Source organism: Balaenoptera musculus, chromosome X (assembly GCF_009873245.2).
Source record: "Balaenoptera musculus isolate JJ_BM4_2016_0621 chromosome X, mBalMus1.pri.v3, whole genome shotgun sequence".
Taxonomy (NCBI): Eukaryota; Metazoa; Chordata; class Mammalia; order Artiodactyla; family Balaenopteridae; genus Balaenoptera; species Balaenoptera musculus.
Window position 1 is genome coordinate 41128498 of NC_045806.1, and position 20000 is coordinate 41148497.

The 20000-nt window shown below is 49.1% G+C and overlaps 1 protein-coding gene across 16 annotated transcripts; it reads left to right on the forward strand.

Annotated features, from left to right (window-relative positions):
• Positions 1–3009: 3009 nt before the first annotated feature.
• On the forward strand, positions 3010–19185 carry USP11 (ubiquitin specific peptidase 11). 16 transcript variants are annotated; one of them, XM_036839610.1, is made up of 22 exons: positions 3023–3217; positions 11006–11115; positions 11289–11419; positions 11568–11636; positions 11763–11880; positions 11977–12164; positions 12288–12349; positions 12474–12573; positions 12948–13121; positions 13204–13362; positions 13748–13972; positions 14114–14197; positions 14316–14410; positions 15147–15353; positions 16030–16082; positions 16270–16527; positions 16604–16674; positions 16897–17009; positions 17967–18116; positions 18205–18320; positions 18495–18583; positions 18657–19178. In XM_036839610.1, exons 1-22 carry the CDS (start codon positions 3066–3068, stop codon positions 18792–18794), a joined length of 2862 nt encoding a protein of 953 aa, XP_036695505.1. In that variant the 5' UTR covers positions 3023–3065; the 3' UTR covers positions 18795–19178. The 16 variants fall into 16 exon arrangements, with proteins under 16 accessions (XP_036695513.1, XP_036695505.1, XP_036695506.1 ...); XM_036839611.1 differs by having other exon boundaries at positions 16270–16512; XM_036839612.1 differs by having other exon boundaries at positions 12019–12164.
• Positions 19186–20000: the final 815 nt, after the last annotated feature.

Genomic DNA, 20000 nt, shown 5'->3' on the forward strand with positions numbered 1-20000 from the left:
CCTGATTGTAAATCCCTGTGGGGGTGGGCTCACCCCACGGTGAGTACTGGGACCTTGGAGAATTCATACCTGGTCCCCATCGTCTAGAAGAGCACTGGGAGTGGGCCAGAGACGCTTCAGGACTATGAAAAAGGCATCTGAGGGGTTGCACACAACGGTGGAACATCGAGTTGAAGCAGGCAGGGCAGGCTGTATAGAGCATAGGCTAAGGATCAAGCGGAGAGAGGAGTTAGATTTACCTGAGAATATGCGGAAGCCAGATAGAGGGTAGACTGGTGGGTGTAGAGAGGCTGTTTGTTTGGAAGACACTTGGAAGGCCCAGTAAAACGAGTTGGGGAGGTGAGGCAGAGAGGCCCAGTATGACCAAGACATGTCTGGCTGGGAGCATGAGAAAGGCCAGTTGGAGAGGGAATATGAGAGGAGGGTAGATTTTGAACCACTGAGTAGATAGGGGAATCCTTTTAATACATGGATCAAATTCAGGAGTAGGGCCATTGATGGAATTGGATGTTTAGATTACTGGTGTCTAGGAAGTAATGGAAACCATGGACATGTATGAGATTACCCTGGGAAGGATGCAGTGGTTTGTGAGAGGCTAGAGGTCAAGAGACACAGCCTGGGACTTGGTCTCAAGTCGAGGCTTCGATTTCCTCTGTCCTGGAAGTTCTAGCCCCTGTCCACCATCTTGGGCAAAGCCTAGGATAGACTTCCAGGCAGAAGAGGTGGGGTGGGCAGGGCCAGGCAAATGCTACAGGAGATGCAAGCTTAAGTGACTGGTTACTGAAGTCTAGCGGTGGCAGTGGCCGATGGACCTCTACTGTGTCCCTGTAAGCACCTTGGTGATAGCTTGCGGCCTTATAGTTCCATGATGGCTGCCATGTCCCCAAAGACGGGAAAGCAAGCAGGGAAAACATCACCCTCCCTACCTGACCGCTTCCTTGTAACAGGGCTGAAACTTCCACAAGTTCCTCAGCAGACTTCTTATGCCATCCTTTGGCTAGAATCAGTTGACATGGCCACCTCTGGCAGCAAGGGAGGTGGGGAAAACGAAGACCTTGCAAAAGGGGACAAGATTGCCAGGCCGGACTAGAATTCACCCAACTGCTCTGGGAAGTGGTAGGGTCCTTGGTGTGGGCAGATGTTGGTTTCTGGAAAATGGAGAAATCGAGTTTAGGCCTAGGGAGGGAGGCCTCTTGTTGGACTGTAGGAAGGACGGGCTACCAATTAAATGGGGAGGGGGAGTTTGCAGAGGGGCAATAAGAGGCAATTCAGAGAATCTGCCAAGCTTCAGCTGGGCCTGAAGAGCAGCTATCTGCCATGTGCCACACTGAACTCGAATGCCACTTTGGTGATCCCCAGGTGAAAGGGCTGCTCCCTTTCCTCCCTCAAAGTTTGCACAACTGAGTTGTGACCCCCTCACCTGTGCCAGGTCTGAGCTGGAGGCTGGAATCACAGTAATATACAATCCCTGCCCTGCAGAAGTTAACCGAAAACAGGTAAATCATAAGATCATGTGTATGGGTGGTAGTGGGGTTTGAAACTGTGCAGGGAAAGGGTATTCTGGACCTGTGTGTGCCTGGGCCTAGAGGTGTGGAAAGGCAAGGTGTGTTTTTGCCTGTGGGTATGGGTGGTGATAGTGAAGGAAATCACTGAAACAGACCCAGAATCGTGAGCCTGTCTTGGGGAGTTTGTGATATGGTCAAGTGGGGACAGCCAATAGGCAGGTAGATGTAGAGAGCCAAAGGGGGAAATTTTAGTTATCACCAACATGTAGGGCTGGGAGCCCTAGCAGAGAAAAGGCTGGCATAGTCTAGTGCACTGGTTCTCAGCAGGAGACAATCTCCCCCACCCCCAGAGGACGTCTGGCAGCGTCTGGAGACACTTTTGGTTGTGCCAACTGGTGGATGCTAGCGGGTAGAGGCCAGGGATGCAGCTAAACATCCTACAATGCTTCCTACAACAGAGAAATGTCAATAGTGCCTAAGTTGAAAAAACCCTGGCGTAGTGGACTGGTTCTCAAACTTCTGGTCTCAGGATCCCTTTATATTCTTAAGAATTGAGGACATCCAAAGAGCTTCTGCTTATGTCATGCAGCCTCTGGAAAATTCCACTGCACATGCAAGAGAGAATGACCATGAAAAAGTATTGTTGTGAATAGTTTTGACTTTGTGAACCCCCTGAAAGGGTTTCCTGAACCGGTAGAAAGCCTAGGACCACAGTTTGAGAATCTCTGGCCTGGTGGTTTAAGGTGCCAACTCTGGAACTGGAATTCCTGAGTTCGAACCACAGCTCCACTACTTACTAGGTGGGGCAAAGTGAATTAACGTTTCTGGTGCTCAGCATCCCCATTGTTGCCCATAGGCAATCTGCTGCCTAAGACTACTATTTACGTGCAATAAAACACCTAAACAGGGCCAACTATTATTAGTACTGCAACTCCAACAAATATACCTGGCCTGGGGCTGACTTGCCTTCAACACGTTTATCAAGAGAATAAATCCAGTTCACGCAGGGAGGAGGCCCGAAGGGCTGGGTGGCGCCCTGTAAGTGGTGACCTCTTTTGCATTAGGTTTTGATGGAGGAGAAGGGAAGGGTAGTGCAATGAAAGAAGGGTATTCTGGTCAGGCTAGCAAAAACGCCGCTCCCAGGATAGGGGCCCGCGGTCCCCAGCAGAGCATGGGACCGAGAAGACCTGGAACCTTTGCGTTCCCCTGAGCGCTCCCCAATACATGTCCTCGTCCACGCCGGGGACCTCTACCTGCACCTTCCACAGAACCGTCTGCCCCGACTCAACATGGCGTTAGAATCCCACAAGACACCTTTGTCTTTAGTTTCCAACTGGAGGCTTTACCCCGCCTATTCGTCACAGAGATCACCGCCCAAGGTCCGATGCCCGCCTAGCCCCTCGACGCGTCCGAGCGAGGGGTCCCTTTTCAAAATGGCAGTAGACCCCCGGCTGTTTGGGGGGCTCTGTTTCCGTTTCCGGGACCAGAAGCCGGAAGTAGCAGTTGAGGGGCCTCTTCCTATCCCCAGCTGCGGTGACTGTGAGAGGAGGGCGAAAGGCCATGGCGGCGGTCGCAGAGAGTCCGGCGGCTGCGGCTGCGGCCGAGGACCGAGAGCCACAGCGTGAAGCGGTGCCGGGCCTGGAGAGCCAGCGGCGCCAGATCGAGAACGGCGAGAATGGGCGAGGGCCTCCGCTGCGGGCGGGCGAAAGCTGGTGAGGCGGAGCTGCGAACGGAGCCTCGGCTTGGGGGGACGATGGGGGCGTTGGGGACGGTGGGGGACGGGGCGGCGAAGGTCCGCAGGAGAGGTGCCTTGGGGCGGGGGCGTGGCCTGTGAGACTGAGGACAGGAGAGGCGGGGAAGTGCCTTGTTTGGGAAAGAGGCGGGGCCTGGCCTGTGTGGCCCAGAGGCGGGGCCGGGCCTGTGTGGTGGAGCCTGCGGCCTGAGAACCGGAGGCGGTTTGTTCTGGAGAGGCAGGGGGGCGGATCTTTTTTTTTTTTTAAACATCTTCATTGGAGTATAATTGCTTTCAATGGTGTGTTAGTTTCTGCTTTATAACAAAGTGAATCAGCTATACGTATACATATATCCCCATATGTCCTCCCTCTTGCGTCTCCCTCCCACCCACCCTATCCCACCGCTCTAGGTGGTCACAAAGCACAGAGCTGATGTCCCTGTGCTATGCGGCTGCTTCCCGCTAGCTACCTATTTTACGTTTGGTAGTGTATATATGTCCATGCCACTCTCTCACTTCGTCCCAGCTTACCCGTCCATTCTCTAGTAGGTCTGCGTCTTTATTCCCATCTTGCCCCTAGGTTCTTCATGACCATCTTTTTGTTTGTTTGTTTTTTAGATTCCATATATATGTGTTAGCATACAGTATTTGTTTTTCTCTTTCCGACTTACTTCACTCTGTATGACAGACTCTAGGTCCATCCACCTCACTACAAATAACTCAGTTTCATTTCTTTTTATGGCTGAGTAATATTCCATTGTATATATGTGCCACTTCTTCTTTATCCATTCATCTGTCTATGGACACTTAGGTTGCTTCCATGTCCTGGCTATTGTAAGTAGAGCTGCAGTGAACATTGGGGTGCATGTGCTTTTTTGAATTATGGCTTTCTCTGGGTATATGCCCAGTAGTGGGATTGCTGGGTTGTATGGTAGTTCTATTTTTAGTTTTTGGTTTTGTTTTTTATTTATTTTTGGCTGTGTTGGGTCTTCCTTTCTGTGCGAGGGCTTTCTCTAGTTGCTGCAAGCGGGGGCCACTCTTCATCGCGGTGCGCAGGCCTCTCACTATCGCGGCCTCTCTTGTTGTGGAGCACAGGCTCCAGACGCGCAGGCTCAGTAGTTGTGGCTCACGGGCCCAGTTGCTCCGCGGCATGTGGGATCTTCCCAGACCAGGGCTCGAACCCGTGTTCCCTGCATTGGCAGGCAGATTCTCAACCGCTGCGCCACCAGGGAAGCCCTATTTTTAGTTTTTTAAGGAACCTCCATACTGTTCTCCATAGTGGCTATATCAACTTACATTCAGGGGGCCGGGTCTTGAGAAGAAAGGGCCACGGCGGCGGGGTCAGGCTCGCGTGGTGGAACCAAGAACCTGGGAAGGAGGCTGTCTCAGCAACAGAGCGGGACAGCATGGTCTGCGCGACGTAACGTAGCATTTGGAGGCGGCCCGCGGTGCTCCGCTGCGCCTGACAACGGAGGCGAGGCGGGTGACGTCAGGCGGAAGAGCGAAATCGGAGCCGAAAGGCTGTGGGGGCGGGGGTAGTCGGAGCCTGCGTGATGGAGGGAGCTGGAGCCTGGGAACGAGGCTTGTGACGTAGGCCGAGGGGCGTGTCCTGGGGCCGAGGAAAGACTGCAGAGGGGAGGTGGTGCCTTGTGAAGCAGAAAATGGCGCCTGCGAATGAGCAAAGTTTGTGACGCGGCGAGGTTTTTGCCTCTGGCCGAGCCCTTCTTCCCAGGACGGGAGAAAGTGCAGGTGATTGGCACGGGAGGGGCCTTCGATGTTACATTTGTTTTCTGTTTTAGTACTGCTTTGTTTTTGTAATCAGGAACAAATAGCTTTTTAAAATGTCAATGCGTATCTTGATAAATCGGCTTGTTTAATTGATTTGCTAACCAGTGCTTGAAATGTACTGTTCCTGGGTTCATTTTATTTCTCGCCGAGTTGCATCTCGTTTTTTAAGTTGTGAAATACGTAAGACCTGTAAAGATTATATGAAACGTTTACGTAGCCCAGGTTGATGGACATTCTATAAAAATAAACGGCCTGTGCTCTTCAAAAATTTCAAGGTCGTGAGAGACAAAGGATGAAGAACTGTTCCAGACTGAAGAAATTAACGGGATTTAACGAGTCATGATAACTAAATGCAAAGTGTGATCCTGGGTTGGATCCCGGAGCAGAAAAAATAAATTATTTAAAAATCAGTTTTTTCTCATAAAATGAATTTTCTCTCTTTTACTGTAAAAGATATGAATGGGGAAATTGGTAAAATTTTACTAAGGTCTGAAGATTAGCTATTAGTACTGCTAATTTCTTGCTTTTGATAACTGTATTGTGAGTATGAAAGAGAATATCTTTGTTTTTAGGAAATACATGCCGAAATATTTAGGGGTAAAGAACCATCGTGCAAGCAAGCTTACTCTGAAATCGCTGAAAGAATAGCATATATAAAAACGTATTTAAAGAAATAATCGAGCAAATGGGTAAAATTTTAAATTTGGAGAATCTGGATGAAGGGCACACGGGAATTCTTCGTATTATTTTTGCGATTTTTCGGAGTCAATTTCAAAGTAAAAAATTTAAAGAATAATAAAAAATTTGTGAATTAACCAACTAGGTTAAGATTCAGACCGTTACCTTAAGAAATCCTTCTGTGCCCCTCCCAGATGAAGGTCCCCCTCCCTGCCACGGGAAGTTATTACCCTGAATTTTTAATTTCGTTAACGTTTCCCCACCATTGTATGCATCCCTAAATAGTATTTGTGGTCTAAGCTTTTATTTTATTGAGGATATATATGAAATCAGACTGGACGTACATGGTGTGCCCTTTGCATCATGTCAGGTGGGTACTCGGTATCCACATGACGTCATTGGTGACGTTAGCCTTGATCACTTGGTGAAGGTATCTGCTGGGTTTCTCCACTGCAGGTACTATTTTCCTCTTTCCGTACACAGTAATTCTTTTTAAAAATAATTTATGTCCATCCTTTCCTCAAAATGTTTTAACAGTCTTCCTATTTTATTCAATGTAAATGCTAAAATTCTTACAATGACTTGAAAGGCTTTAGGATTGCGAGGCTGGTCCCTGGCTCTGATCTTCTCCCATGCTCTTCTGATTTCCCTCCCCCTCACTTTCCCCATCCGGCCATATTGGACTCTTGCTGTTCCTCGAACGCCTCAAGCATGCTCTCACCTGAGAGCCTTTAGGAGTGAGATTTGCTCATTTTACAGAGTTCTTTAATCACAGTACTCGCGAAATATATATTCCTGTTACTGGAGAGACAAGTTGAGATTCCCCAAATCGGAAATATGGAACTGAGCAATTTGTTTTACCATTACACTATAGCTCTCCAGCAAGGCAAAACCTCAATCCATCCTGAGAATAAACAACAATAACAGGAACATTTTTATAGCCCATTTGGAGGTGTTCAGAAGGGCGGGGGGGGGGACTTTGGTTTCTGCCCCATCCTACCTCCTACCTTTACAGCCTTGTGACAATACCCTTTAAAATTATTCCACCAGTACCAGGTTTCCTCTTGGGGTGTTGAAAATGTTTTGGAAGTAGATAGAGGTTGTGGTTGCACAACGCTGAATGTACTAAATGCCATTGAATTGTTCACTTTTTAAATGGTTAATTTTATGTCATGTGAATAAAAAATTATGCTCTGTCAATAAAAAAAATTTATCCCATCGATGTTGGTTCAGTATTGAAGCCAGTTTATCTCTGCTTTTGTGGATAATATCATGCAGCATTTTTCCTTAGCTCCATTTTTTAATGCTTATCTAGAGCAGAGCACCTCAAGATTCTTTAATTTGCTGTCTATTTTATAGGGGTTTGCCGCAGTGGTCAGGAAATTTGTGCTTATAAAGCATTTCAAAGTCATGGACTAACCCCAAGTCATATACCTAATATCCATATTAATATTTGCACCTTCTATCTTTTGTCAGCTGGCAGATCTGGGTGGGGGCATTTAATTAATTTGGCCATCTAAACTGATTTAATTTCTAGGAGAAGCTTAAATTTTAAGAGAAAATTCAAATCTGTGATAGTTTAGCCTCCTCGGCAAATTTTCGAGGATGAACCATCTAAAACAATTAAATCTGGGATAGCTGAAGGAGTCTCTAGGTCTGTGCAGGGTGTGGATAGTTTCCTAACAGAGGTAAGCAAGCATGAGGTTCTCTTTGTTCAGGTTAAGGAAGGTGGGTGGCTGGGTTCAGTGTTGCAGAATCGACTGTGATGTGTGAAGGGGAAGCAACGTCTCACTGGAGCTTAAGAGACTAGCCTAGAAATGTTGAGGGTTTTCTGTCAATGGAGAAGTCTGCACAGCACGGGGAACCGTTACCTTTAATGAAGACCCTAGAACTAAACCGACTGAAATTTTCACACGTTTGGTTGGCGATTGCTGCTATAGCTCTTACACAAGGTAAATATGCTTTGGCCACTGGATCTAATGAAAGACTGAAATAAACAATAGGCCTCTGACAATTCCCCTGTAATTGAGTCGGCACCCCTAGTACCTGTTCAGACTTTTTGTGAACCAAAAAGGGAAAGGGGTTTGTGAGTCTAGCGTCCTGGAGGGGGGATCTTTTGGTAGACAGTTACTGTACTAGTCTTTGTTGCTTGAACATGAGTATGCTTTTTAGCTTGAAAAGTATGCAGTTATTGAAAGATATTTATATTAGTATATCTAATTATATATAATTAACAATAACTAATCTAGGAAGATAAACTTTCTTCTTGGTTTGTCATTTTTAAAAATATCAAGTTTGAAAAATGAAAGCTTTTCTGAAATTTTCAAGTTAATTAAAATTGGGGGAATTTTGGATAAACCTAATGATGCTATTGTCATTCCTTTTGTAGGGCAAAGGAGCAGATCTTTGTGGTATCTCCCAGAGATAGTTTAGACAGAAAAGAACATCTTAACAGTGTTGTTATTCTGACTTTGGCCTGAATTTGCGAAAGACAGAGGAAGAATAGTTGTTTTTTAACAAGATATAAATTGAAGTAAAGACAAGAAATATTTATAGTCAACCTCGTAAAACACAGTGATAAACAACAAAGATTATTAGGAGCTTAACTTTTTTTTAAAGCAAGAATTCTTTTTAAAAAATGAGCTAAGGAGATGTCAGAAGGTACCAAGAGTTAACAGTAATTTGGTGACAGAAAAAGGAACTTCCAATCTGGGCATAGATTAATGTAGTCATTTTACAGAAAAGGGCCCAAATTCTAATTTTTCTCCTTTGGTACATTATTCATGTAACAATTTACAGAAAGGATTTATTTATATGCGTGCCTTCTTATTTATGTATGTAGGCTTATACAGATATATAAATAATGAATTTAGAACAAGGTAATAGCACATTTACCATCTGAATAAGCTAACAACCTTTTAATAAAACAAGTAGGAAACCATCTCTTAGTTTATATCCATATTTCTATTTCTCTGTAATTATTATACCTAGTGTAATGATTAACCAGAATAACCAATATTTTCTCCAGACACAAGAGAAATCTAGAGGACAGACAATATTTTTAGTAATTTCTTTCCATAAGCACATATTTCATATCATTTTAACAAATTTGAGGAAACACAAACGTAAGTGACTTTAGGAAGATCCATTTTATTTCTGTATACTAGCAACAAGAAATTAGAAAGTTAAAACTTAAAAGATACCATTTACAGTAGCAACCAAAAAAAATTGAAGTGTAGGAGTAAATGTAACAATGTGGGTGCTTTTTCATTAGACAATGACAACTCTGTCATGACTGCCACCTGAGCTGACAGATTATGAGCCATCTCATAATCTCATAATCCATTTCTCATCCTAGAAATTAAATCAGTTTAGATGGCCAAGTTTTTGTGTCTTTGAATTGAAAAAACATGGTAGTGATACTTTGTGAAAATTTATGTGAAACTTCAGTCTTCTATGACGGCTTTAGAAATCCAGGTTGTAGCCAGGTCTGGAGGTTTTGCTTACCACTCTAAAAAGTGATTTTAGTGTTAATCTTCCTTAAAAATCTGCTTTTAAAAAAACCCATTGAGCTGTGGCTCCTTTTGCTTCGAAGCTCCCATTAACAATAAACTAGCTTTACTGAGTGAATTAACCTCATAGACCATCAATGGAGGCAGTTAAAACCTTGAAGGGGAGGTGAAGGTGCAAGTGGCAGAGGGTAAGGTCCGTGATGGGGTTTTCTAGATGAGTGATGGGAAGTGTCTGTGGCTTGAGCCATCGGGGTGGGGAGGGTGTGTGTCCCTGGCATGAATGAAATACGGGGTCTGGGGGGGGGTCACTGCAACCCCCAAAATAAATAAATGAATAAAAAACAACCCACAGAAAAGTTTGCCTATTTGGGCAACATGTGACTATTCCAGGGTTTTTCTATCTCTCCATCCCCCTACCTTTCTGATCCTTTTTTAGACAAAGAAAAGTTGCCATTTTAAGGAATCCAATTTATAGAGTTAAATCGCTGGAAAACTAATGTTTACGTATTTTTCAGCAGTTTTGTAATTTTTTAAAAAAGTGTTTATTTGAGGCTGTTAAATACTTGGGACAGCCTTTTATGTGTCAAAAATTCCATAGCAGGGACTTCCCTGGCGGTCCAGTGATTAAGACTCCGCACTTCCACTGCAGCGGGCAAGGTTCGATCCCTGGTCTGGGAACTAAGATCCTGTATGCCACGGGTGGGCGCAGCCAAAAAAAAAGAAAAAAAAAATTCCATAGCAGAGCAGGTTTGTGTTGGGGTTGGAGGGGGGAACGAGGATTATGTGTACATGAACTTTTTTGTCTAAGCCCTGGGATCGGAACAGTAACAGCTAATGTTCATTTAGCACTTATTATATGTCAAGTATTTTGCAGACTTCAGAATTTCTCATGACATTTTACAGCGGCAGATTTCAACAGTCCTAAATGTTTATCCTAGTAGTGCATATAAAAGTCTCCTTTAAAAGAGAACAGGTCAAACTGCACTTAAAGCTGGTTCAGGTGGTAAATTTTATATGTTTTTCACCACAGTTTTACACAAAGAGTGAGCTAGTCACCATACACTTAGAAGTTTACTCTAAAGCCAAAATAAATCCTAAATAAAAAATTATTTGAAAGATGGCAGTATACAGTTTTTGAAGGAAAACTTTATGATTCTTTTAGCAGTTGAAATTCTTTTTGATTTCTGAGCGGGTTTTCAGAATTTAACAATCCATTTCTTAGCTGAAGATTTTTGTATCCTTTACAAACACTGCACGTTTAACAAATGGCTGAAGTCTTACAACATTAGCTGCAAATAGCAGTTATTTTGAACCTAATTTGACTGTGTTACCCCACAGACTAATACAAGTGAATGATTGTTTATTCCATAATAAAGTCTCCTGTTTTCTGGCACCATGGGTATGGGTATGGGTTTTTTTTTTTCTCCTTGGTTTTTTTTTTTTTTTTTTTGCCGTTATTGAGCACACTTTCTGTTTTTAATCAAATCTCTTTTAGTATCTTAAGAAGTTAAGCATTCTGTCCGAATCTGGATTTCACTGAATACATTTTGCTTCTAATTTATTTTTATATGATGCTGAAAATTTTTTTAAATGTTGAATTCTGGGAAGAATTTCTTTTTTTAATCGGAAAAATAGTTGGCGTATAGCGCTGTTATTAGTTTCAGGTGTTCATGAAACTTGTCATCTTGACTTGTAAACACGTGTTGATACTTTTAGTCTAATAACCGTGTGAAGTGGTACCACTAACCCCCAGATAGCTGTGTGACACCCCTGTCACCTGTCTGGTCCAGGTTCCTCGTGGAGCGGCACTGGTACAAGCAGTGGGAAGTACACGTGCAGGGAGGAGGCCAGGACCCCAGCACCTTCCCTGGCTGCATCAACAATGCTGAGCTCTTTGAAGGTACCAGGCTTCTGCCTCCCCACATCAGCCTAGCCTGGACTTCTTGTCATCTTTGTCCCAGCAAATGATCATGAGCCCCTTTTCTGTGCTAGGTCATTGGTGAGATGGCCAGAGTGACTCATCACTTTCCTTCCCTGATTGTTCCTCTGCCACCTCCCCCCGCCCTCCTGCAGACCAGGTAAACTGGCGCCTCAAGAAGGGACTGGTGGAAGGTGAGGACTATGTGCTGCTCCCAGCGGCTGCTTGGCATTACCTGGTCAGCTGGTATGGTCTAGAGCATGGCCAGCCTCCCATTGAACGCAAGGTATAGTGGGTGGAGAGGGTGCTGGGGGGCGGTTTTTATAGTGGGGGAGCGTAGGAGGAAGGCCTCATAGGCCCAGGATGGGTCCAGACCTGTGTGTTCACGTATGCTGTATCCATACACCTGGGTCTGCCCTCTCCTCCTCTCCCAGGTCATCAGACGGTATCTTGCTGTGTCCCCTGCATTTGCTCGCCTGTGCGTGCTCCCCTCACAGAGCCTCGTACGTGTGTCTATGCCATGTGTGTTTGTCTGTGTGGATGTTCCTCTGATCTCAGAGGTCGTCGTTCCTGTGTCCGTGTGTGTGTTGGGTGGGTACACCTGTGTGTGCATCCTTCCCTCCTTCCAGGTCGTGGAGCTGTCCAGCATCCAGAAGGTTGAAGTGTATCCAGTAGAACTGCTGCTCATCCAGCACAGTGATATGGACACAGCTCACACCGCTCAATTCAACCGCACAGATTCTATTGGTGAGTCTAAGGGTCGCGGAATAAGTTGGCATTCCCAGCCACGGTCACAGCTCGGTGACCTAAGGAGTCTGATGCCAAGATGGATGGATCCTCCAGGGTTCCAGGAAGACCTTGAATGTGGTCCATCACCCTCCACAGACCTAGTTCTGCGCACCGCTCAAGAGCAGTTTCTGGTGAGCCCCCAGGAAGAGACACGGCTGTGGATCAAGAACGCGGAGGGCTCTTTTGAGAGGTTGTGCAACACACGTGTCACGGTGCTTGACGCCGCTCTCCAGACTGGGCAGGTAAGGGTGGGGAGGGCTTCTTGGCCCACCACCCGTGCTCAGGTTGGGGGAAGTGAGGGCTAGGTGTCCGTGGGCCCTCCATGAATGCCTTTCCTGATCTTTACTCCTCTTCCTCCAACCCAGGTGGTCATCATGGAGACCCGAAACAAGGATGGCACTTGGCCCAGCGCACAGCTGCCCGCCATGTGAGCCCTTGGGGTTTCCAGTCCAGAGTGGGATCCCACAGTAGGCAGAACAACTGAGCCCAAGAGCACATTCCACCCACAAGTAGTAGGTCCTCAGCTGATAAGAGTTTCTCATCCGTCCCAGGAGCAGCGCGTCGGAGGAGGATGAGGACTTCCAGGGCCAGCCGGGCATCTGTGGTCTCACCAATCTGGGCAACACGTGCTTCATGAACTCGGCCCTGCAGGTTGAGCCATTAGGTCTAGGTCTGGCACTGCGCAGGGATGGATTTGAGCATTGGAGATTGGGGACAGAGCTAGGGGGGTACTGCAGGGCAAGGGGTCAGGTTGGAAGCTGGGGCCCCACAGTCTGGCTCGACATGCCCACGTTACTTTCTGAAATGTTAATGCCTCTTCCTTCCACTTGCTCCCTGCTTTCCCTTGTCTTCTCTCCTTCGTCACCACATTCTTCCTTCTCCTGAAATACTGCTCTCTTCTCTCCCCTACTCCCCTGCCCCTTCTCTTTCTTTCCCCTTCCTCCTCCCTCCTGTCTCCCTTTCCTCTGTCCCCACCTTGGTTACCTCTCTCTCCTCTTCATGCACCTGGCCCCTGCCTTCTGCAGTGCCTCAGCAATGTGCCACAGCTCACCAACTACTTCCTCAAAAACCGCTACCTGGAGGAGCTCAACTTCTGCAACCCGCTGGGCATGAAGGGGGAGATTGCAGAGGCCTATGCGGACCTGGTGAAGCAGGCGTGGTCCGGCCACCACCGCTCCATCGTGCCCCACGTGTTCAAGGTGTGGCTCAGCCCTGGCCGGCTCCTCTGCGCCCCCATCCCCCAACTCCCTCACGCTCTGACGGCCCTGCCCATCTTCTCAGACCAAGGTCGGCCACTTTGCGTCCCAGTTTCTGGGCTACCAGCAGCATGACTCACAGGAGCTGCTGTCGTTTCTCCTGGATGGGCTGCACGAGGACCTCAATCGTGTTAAGAAGAAGGAATATGTGGAACTGTGCGATGCTGCTGGGAGGCCAGATCAGGTGGGTGCTCCTGGAAGACCCCCATCCTGAGAGCCTCATTAAAGCCACTAGGGCCTCTGCCTCAGGAATTTTCTGGCCTCCCTGGAGTATCCCGCACACCACCATTTTCTATTAAGCTCCTCTTCCCTGACCTCAGTCCCAACCTTGGCTCCAACGCCACATCTGCCCTCACACCCAACCCAGAGTTAACCCCCACCTGGTCTCCTGCCCCAAATAACCCCCGGCCCTGACAGTGAACGCAGTCTCCAGATAGCCCTCGCTGTAACTCTGCCTCTGGACTTTACCGGTGGCCCTAACCTTAACTTTAATCCCATGCGCATCCACCCCACACCATGGTTTTCCCCGGCCCCGGGCAAGCCTCACCACCCACCACGGCACTCAACAGGAGGTTGCTCGGGAGGCCTGGCAGAACCACAGACGGCGGAACGATTCTGTGATTGTGGACACTTTCCATGGCCTCTTCAAGTCCACGGTGGTGTGCCCTGATTGTGGCAACGTGTCTGTGACCTTCGACCCCTTCTGCTACCTCAGTGTCCCACTGCCTGTGACCCACAAGAGGGTCATGGAGGTCTTCTTTGTCTCCATGGACCCCCGCCGCAAGCCAGAGCAGGTATGGGGGGAATGGGGACAGGGGACGTAATGAGGGACATGTAGTCAGAGTTCGTTTGATTACTCTGCCGTACCTCAGGGTTTCCTTCCCTAGCTCACCACACATCCTTCTGCTCTTTTGTGGATACCGTTCCTCCCTCAGCACCGGCTCGTGGTCCCCAAGAGAGGCAAGATCTCGGATCTGTGTGTGGCTCTGGCCAAACACACTGGTGTCTCGCCAGAAAGGGTGAGGCTCTGCAGATAGAAGGAGGGTGGGATTCAGGGGCAGGGGGGCAGAGAGAGGCAGAAGGGCCTGGGGGAGACCTGGCAGACTGACCGGTCCCCTCTCCGCATCCCATTCTCAGATGATGGTGGCCGATGTCTTCAGTCACCGCTTCTATAAGATCTACCAGCTGGAGGAGTCTCTGAGCAGCATCTTGGACCGAGATGATATCTTCATGTGAGTGAGAGGACCAGGGGAGATGAGGGCTTCTCAGCAACCTCCTCCATTAACCACCTTTCCTCTCCCTTCCTCGGCCTGATTCACAGGGCACCTGCGCGGCTCGGGGCTTCGGCCATGTGTCTTAGTGGGGCAGGGGGCTAGGGGCTGTCAGTGAGTGGGGCGACACATCCTCATACAGGGCGTCCTTGGGTGTTCTCCTCCTTGTTATGTGAGGGAGGCTCCTGTTTCTTTATTTTATTCAGCACTTAACTAGTACCTCGTATGTACCAGATGCTGATCTGCACTCCTTACTCACATTGCAGGCCTCAAAAACCAAGTGATTTTTGAAATGGGGAACACTAAGATGCTTTCTGAGCATAAGAACATTCAGAGCAAGTTTGAAATCTTCGGGTAACTAAAACAGAAGGTGCTTTATGAGTAGAAAAGTTTTTGTAAACCAAGCAGTTTAGTTTTCCAAAAAGAAAATGGTTTTAGATCCCTGTGTCACAAAAAATTTTTGTTAACTCCCTCAGTGCTCTGATAACACCGAAGTACTTCATCTGACATCACATAAACAAAGGGCTGTGTAAATCATCCAACAGTTTGTAAAATGCAGAACCCTGGGTGACTCTTTGGACCCTTTTAAAAATATTTTCAGGCTGTGAGTGGTGAGTGGCTGGAGCAACTGGGGTAGAGTCCTCGAATCCCTCCTGGGTGTCCTGATCAGGTGTGACCTGATGTCCATCCCCCACAGATACGAGGTGTCAGGCAGGGCTGCTATTGGCGAGAACTCCAGAGAGGACGTTGTGCTTCCTATCTACCTGCGGGAGCGCACCCCAGCCCGGGACTACAACAATTCTTACTATGGCCTGATGCTCTTTGGGCACCCGCTCCTGGTGTCGGTGCCCCGGGACCGGCTCTCCTGGGACGCCCTGTATCACATCCTGCTGTACCGCCTCTCGTGAGTCTGCCCTTTGGGATCAGGCAGGGAGGTGGGGTCAGAAGTCAGACCCGGGCGTCTAGCTGCTTAGTTGCCATCTCCCGTCTGCATCCAGAAGACAGCTCAAACTTAATATGGCCAGAGAGGAACTTGTAGGCTTTTTTCTTTCTCTAAATTTCTGACTTTGCTACCACTTCTCCTAGGTGCTGGGGATACACAGAGGTGAACAAGACAGACAAAATACAGACTTCATCTTGTACTTAATTGTCTCTTCCTTGGAGAGGCTTGGTTGTTTGTGTTTTTACTGATAGATTTTCATCGTGCTTAAAATCCAGAGTCCTTACCAAGGCAAACAACAGTGCGCTATCTGGCTTCACCTCTCTCTCATGTTGCACTTACAAGTGCTCCTCAGAGGCCTTCCCTGATGGAAATTTACAGCTGATCGTGGGCCTGTTTACCAGTGGCTTATCATACTTAAGATCCACGCTCCTTAACTGTGGCGCACAAGATCCTACATTGTCAGGCCGCCTCTTCCCGTGTCCCTCTGGCATCTCCTGAGACCTTCCGGGCTCCTCCTTAAGAACTGTTAGTGTGTGGGTTTACCAGTGGCTTCCCATCATAAGCAAAGTAGGATTCTGGACTCTGTCCTCCCTGCCCTCGGGTCCCTCCTTGAGAGTCTCCTCTGCTCTGTCGGCAGACGCTATGTGACCAGACCCAGCTCGGATGACGAGGATGATGGGGATGAGAAAGGTGAGGAAGAGAAAGGAGAGAGGATCAGCAAGGATGAGGGTCTGTACAAGCAGTCCCATGGCCTGAGGAAGGGTCAGGGGGTCTGGGGTCGGTCTGGCCCACACAGGGTCCACATGGATGTGTATTGCAGCTCAACCCCCTGGGGCTCACACATTTCCACCTCTGACATCCTCTCCTGTCCCAGCAGACCTGGAGGATAAGGACAACCTCCCTAAGCCTGGACATGTGGCTGGGGGCAGCTCCCAAGACCCTGGGCCGGAGCAGGCTGGGCCCAGCTCTGGAGTCGCGGGCGGGAGCCGGGCCCCCGTGGACAACTCCCCTGGACCATCTCACTGGCCCCAGAGAGCACGGCGCAAGCACCTCTTCACCCTGCAGACAGTGAATTCCAATGGGACCAGCGACCGCTCGACCTTCAACGAGGATACCCATGGTGTCTCCTTCAGCTGTGAGCCAGGGTTGGGGAGGCGGGAGGGGGGGTTTCCTTGGCAGCAGGGCCCATGACCACCTCCCCTCGCCCCCAGCCCAGCCGTACATCGCCATCGACTGGGAGCCAGAGATGAAGAAGCGTTACTATGACGAGGTGGAGGCTGAGGTAAGCGAGATCCTGGGGATGGGAGGCACTTTCACCTTGTGCCACACCCACCCTCCCCCACCTCCGCTGAGCCGAGCCGTGGCCGCAGAGCTCCCGGGGCCTCGGATTCCTAGCTTCAAAGTCCGTGCTCTTAACCACTCGGCGTGCGTCTTCCACCCCCACTCCTTTTTATCCCCCCCCAACCCCCGTCCTCGTACCTGGCTGTCCACTCCCCCGACCTAGGGCTACGTGAAGCATGACTGCGTTGGGTACGTGCTGAAGAAGGCTCCGGTGCGGCTGCAGGAGTGCATCGAGCTCTTCACCACCACTGAGACCCTGGAGAAGGAAAACCCCTGGTGAGGGACCAGAACGGGGCCTCTGGGGGTGCAGTTGGGTGGGACCACCTCCCCCAGTCCGTCACCACTAAATACACCTCCTTCCCCCTCCCCCTCACTCGAAGCCTTCCTGCCACTCTGGCCACCAACACCCCAAGCCTATTCCTACCTCAGAGCCTTTGCCTGGGCTGTTCCTTCTCCCAGGGTCGTTCTTCCTCTTGTTATCTACAGGATTTGACCTCCATTTTGCTCAGGTCTCTGAGCAAATGTCACCTTATCAGAGAGACCTCCTCTTACTCTTCTGTTAAAAGCCACTCCTCCCCCAGCCATCAGCTCCCTCCATTCCCTCTCTCTAGCTCTGTAACGCCGCTTGATGTCACATCCTAGATCCCCTTTTGCATCGTTTTTTGTCTTTTCTGTTAGAGTGAACCCCTTAAGGGGGAAGACTTTTAAGTTCACTGTGTGTCTCTTCTCACTGATTATAATGGTGTGGGCTGTGCAGTAGATACTCGTTAGATCCTTGCAGAATAAACAAAACAGAAAAAGAGAACCAAAAAAGACAAAACCAGTCTCAAAAATAAGAGCGGCATCTCCATGGAGCAGAAAGGGAATAGAAGTACAAAGTAGTGCCAAAGGACTCAACAGTAGACCGTCAGTAAATACCTGGCGAGTGAGTCAGTGAATAAAATAGAAGAGAGAAAACTGGAGTGAGAGAGGCAGGCTCTAAAAGAAGACTAGTGTCTCACAGACCGGAAGCCAAACAAAAACACACGCCAGTACAAAAGTGTATACAGTGGGGAGTTGGTAAGTACTTGGCAGGATTTTAACGTGTCAAGAGAGCAAACTGGAGTAACAGGCAGGCTAGGAGTAAGAGCAGCATCTCTGGACGAGACGTGGCCCACGAAGGCCGCACGGCACAAGGAGCATGCGGTAGGTGCTCAGAAAGTGTCTGTGTCCCGACTCGGGCTCCATCTCTAGGTACTGCCCCAATTGCAAGCAGCACCAGCTGGCCACCAAGAAGCTGGACCTGTGGATGCTGCCGGAGACGCTCATCATCCACCTGAAGCGCTTTTCCTACACCAAGTTCTCCCGCGAGAAGCTGGATACCCTTGTGGAGTTTCCTATCCGGTCCGGGGCCCAGGGAGGCTGGCTGTGGGGGGAAGGCAGGCAATGGGGAAGGGGGCGCCAGCACTGTTATCCCTGTCCCCACCCACAGGGACCTGGACTTCTCCAAGTTTGTCATCAAGCCGCAGAACGAGTCGGCCCCAGAGCTGTACAAATATGATCTCATCGCAGTTTCCAACCATTACGGGGGCCTGCGGGATGGACACTGTATGTGCCAGGCCGTGGCAGGGCCGTGTGCCGGGGGGTCAGGATGTCCCCAGTGGGTGTCCCCAGATGTGTGAACGGGTGGCGAGGTCATCAGGGTGGGAGGAGTGAGAGAGCGAACGTGGTCGCCTCTTAGGGGCAGGAGGGTGGGTGAGGACAGCTTCCCCTCTCTTACAGATACGACATTTGCCTGCAACAAGGACAGCGGTCAGTGGCACTACTTCGATGACAACAGTGTCTCACCTGTGACTGAGAATCAGATTGAGGTGTGATTTCCATCCTCCCTTCTCCCGACACCCTCCTCCCCGATCCACACTGACTCCTGTCCTCTCCTCGCAGTCCAAGGCAGCCTATGTCCTCTTCTACCAACGCCAGGATGTGGCACGTCGCCTGCAACCCCAGCCCAGCTTATCTGACCCCCCAGCATCCCCAGCCTGTGGTACCCCAGCCAACTTTGAGTTCATGGATATAAACTGAGGGGCCCTGGCCCTGCCACAGGGAAGGAAGCCATGTCTGCTCTCTTCCTTCCTGGCTCCAGCCCTGTCCTCTTACCTGTGTTAGGTGCCCCATGCCAGACGCCACAGGCTTAGTCGTGGCTACTGTTCTCCTGTGCTGCTATATTGCTTTCTCCTGGGGAAGAAGAGGTATGTCTCCTTCCGGCAGTGTGTTCCCTACCTGTGTTTGCCCCTTAGAGCATTAACCCTCCCTTCTATTCTCTATTTATGGTTGTCCCCTTCCCTCTTGTCCTCAACCTGGGGTGAACTGAGGGGGTGGTGGTGGGGTGCACCTGAACACAGAGTGTATTTTCTTATTGAGACTCTGTACTTTCCGCTGTGTACATATAAAAGTGCCAGTGTGTTCCTTGGCAGTGTGGGGTTTTTTCTTTCCACATGATTACCAAGCACCAGTTCTGTGCCTGTGTGCTTACTGAATGCCAGGTGTGTGATGGCTGCTGCTCTGAGTGCACTATCTGTGTGCCAGGTACTATTCTAAGTGCTTCTGAAGCACCATCTGCGCACCAGGCACGATTCTCAGCACCAACTGCATGCCCAGTGTTTGCCAAAGCATTTTGGAAATATTGACTCATAATCCTCACAACAGTCTCACACAGGAGTTGTCATCGCCAATTTCAGATGGGGAAACAGATACAGAGGTCAAGTAATTGCTTGAGTTAGGTCCAGAGGTCAGTACACCTTATCAGTTACACTGGAGTAGTCCCGGAGGGGACGTTTGACCTCCCTGGACCCAGGATGGGAATCTTTGTGGACATGACCTGCACTACAGGTGATGTGGGAAAGGTGTGCCTGGAACAGACAGGCATCCGTGTGGGCAAATGGGTGGTTTCCGGACGTAAAAGATACTAACCAGACCACCTCGCAGGCCCCCAGTAGTGTCCTCTGAGGAGTGGGTACATCTGGCCCAAGCCAGCCAAACTGACAGGACAGATGTGCCGTGTTTGTGTCGCCCCTATGCCTAGCCTCCCGCCATGACGGCAGCTCCCCCACCAGGCAGGGTCCCTTCAGCCTCATGCCACAGAAGAGTGAGGTGGTGCACCTAGCACAGAATGGGTGCAGCATAGTGTGTCTGAGCATAAGATGCCACCTAAGCACTGCACAGCCCCCACCTGAGCCCTCCCATAGGCACCAGCTCTCACCTCTGAGAAACAGGGCTCCTGTGGGGACA

Coding starts and splice junctions, on each gene's coding strand:
- USP11 (XM_036839610.1), top strand. CDS start 3,066: ATGGCGGCGGTCGCAGAGAGTCCGGCGGCTGCGGCTGCGGCCGAGGAC. Junction 13,973..14,113: donor CCCGCCGCAAGCCAGAGCAG/GTATGGGGGGAA, acceptor TTCCTCCCTCAG/CACCGGCTCGTGGTCCCCAA. Junction 16,083..16,269: donor GGATGATGGGGATGAGAAAG/GTGAGGAAGAGA, acceptor CTGTCCCAGCAG/ACCTGGAGGATAAGGACAAC.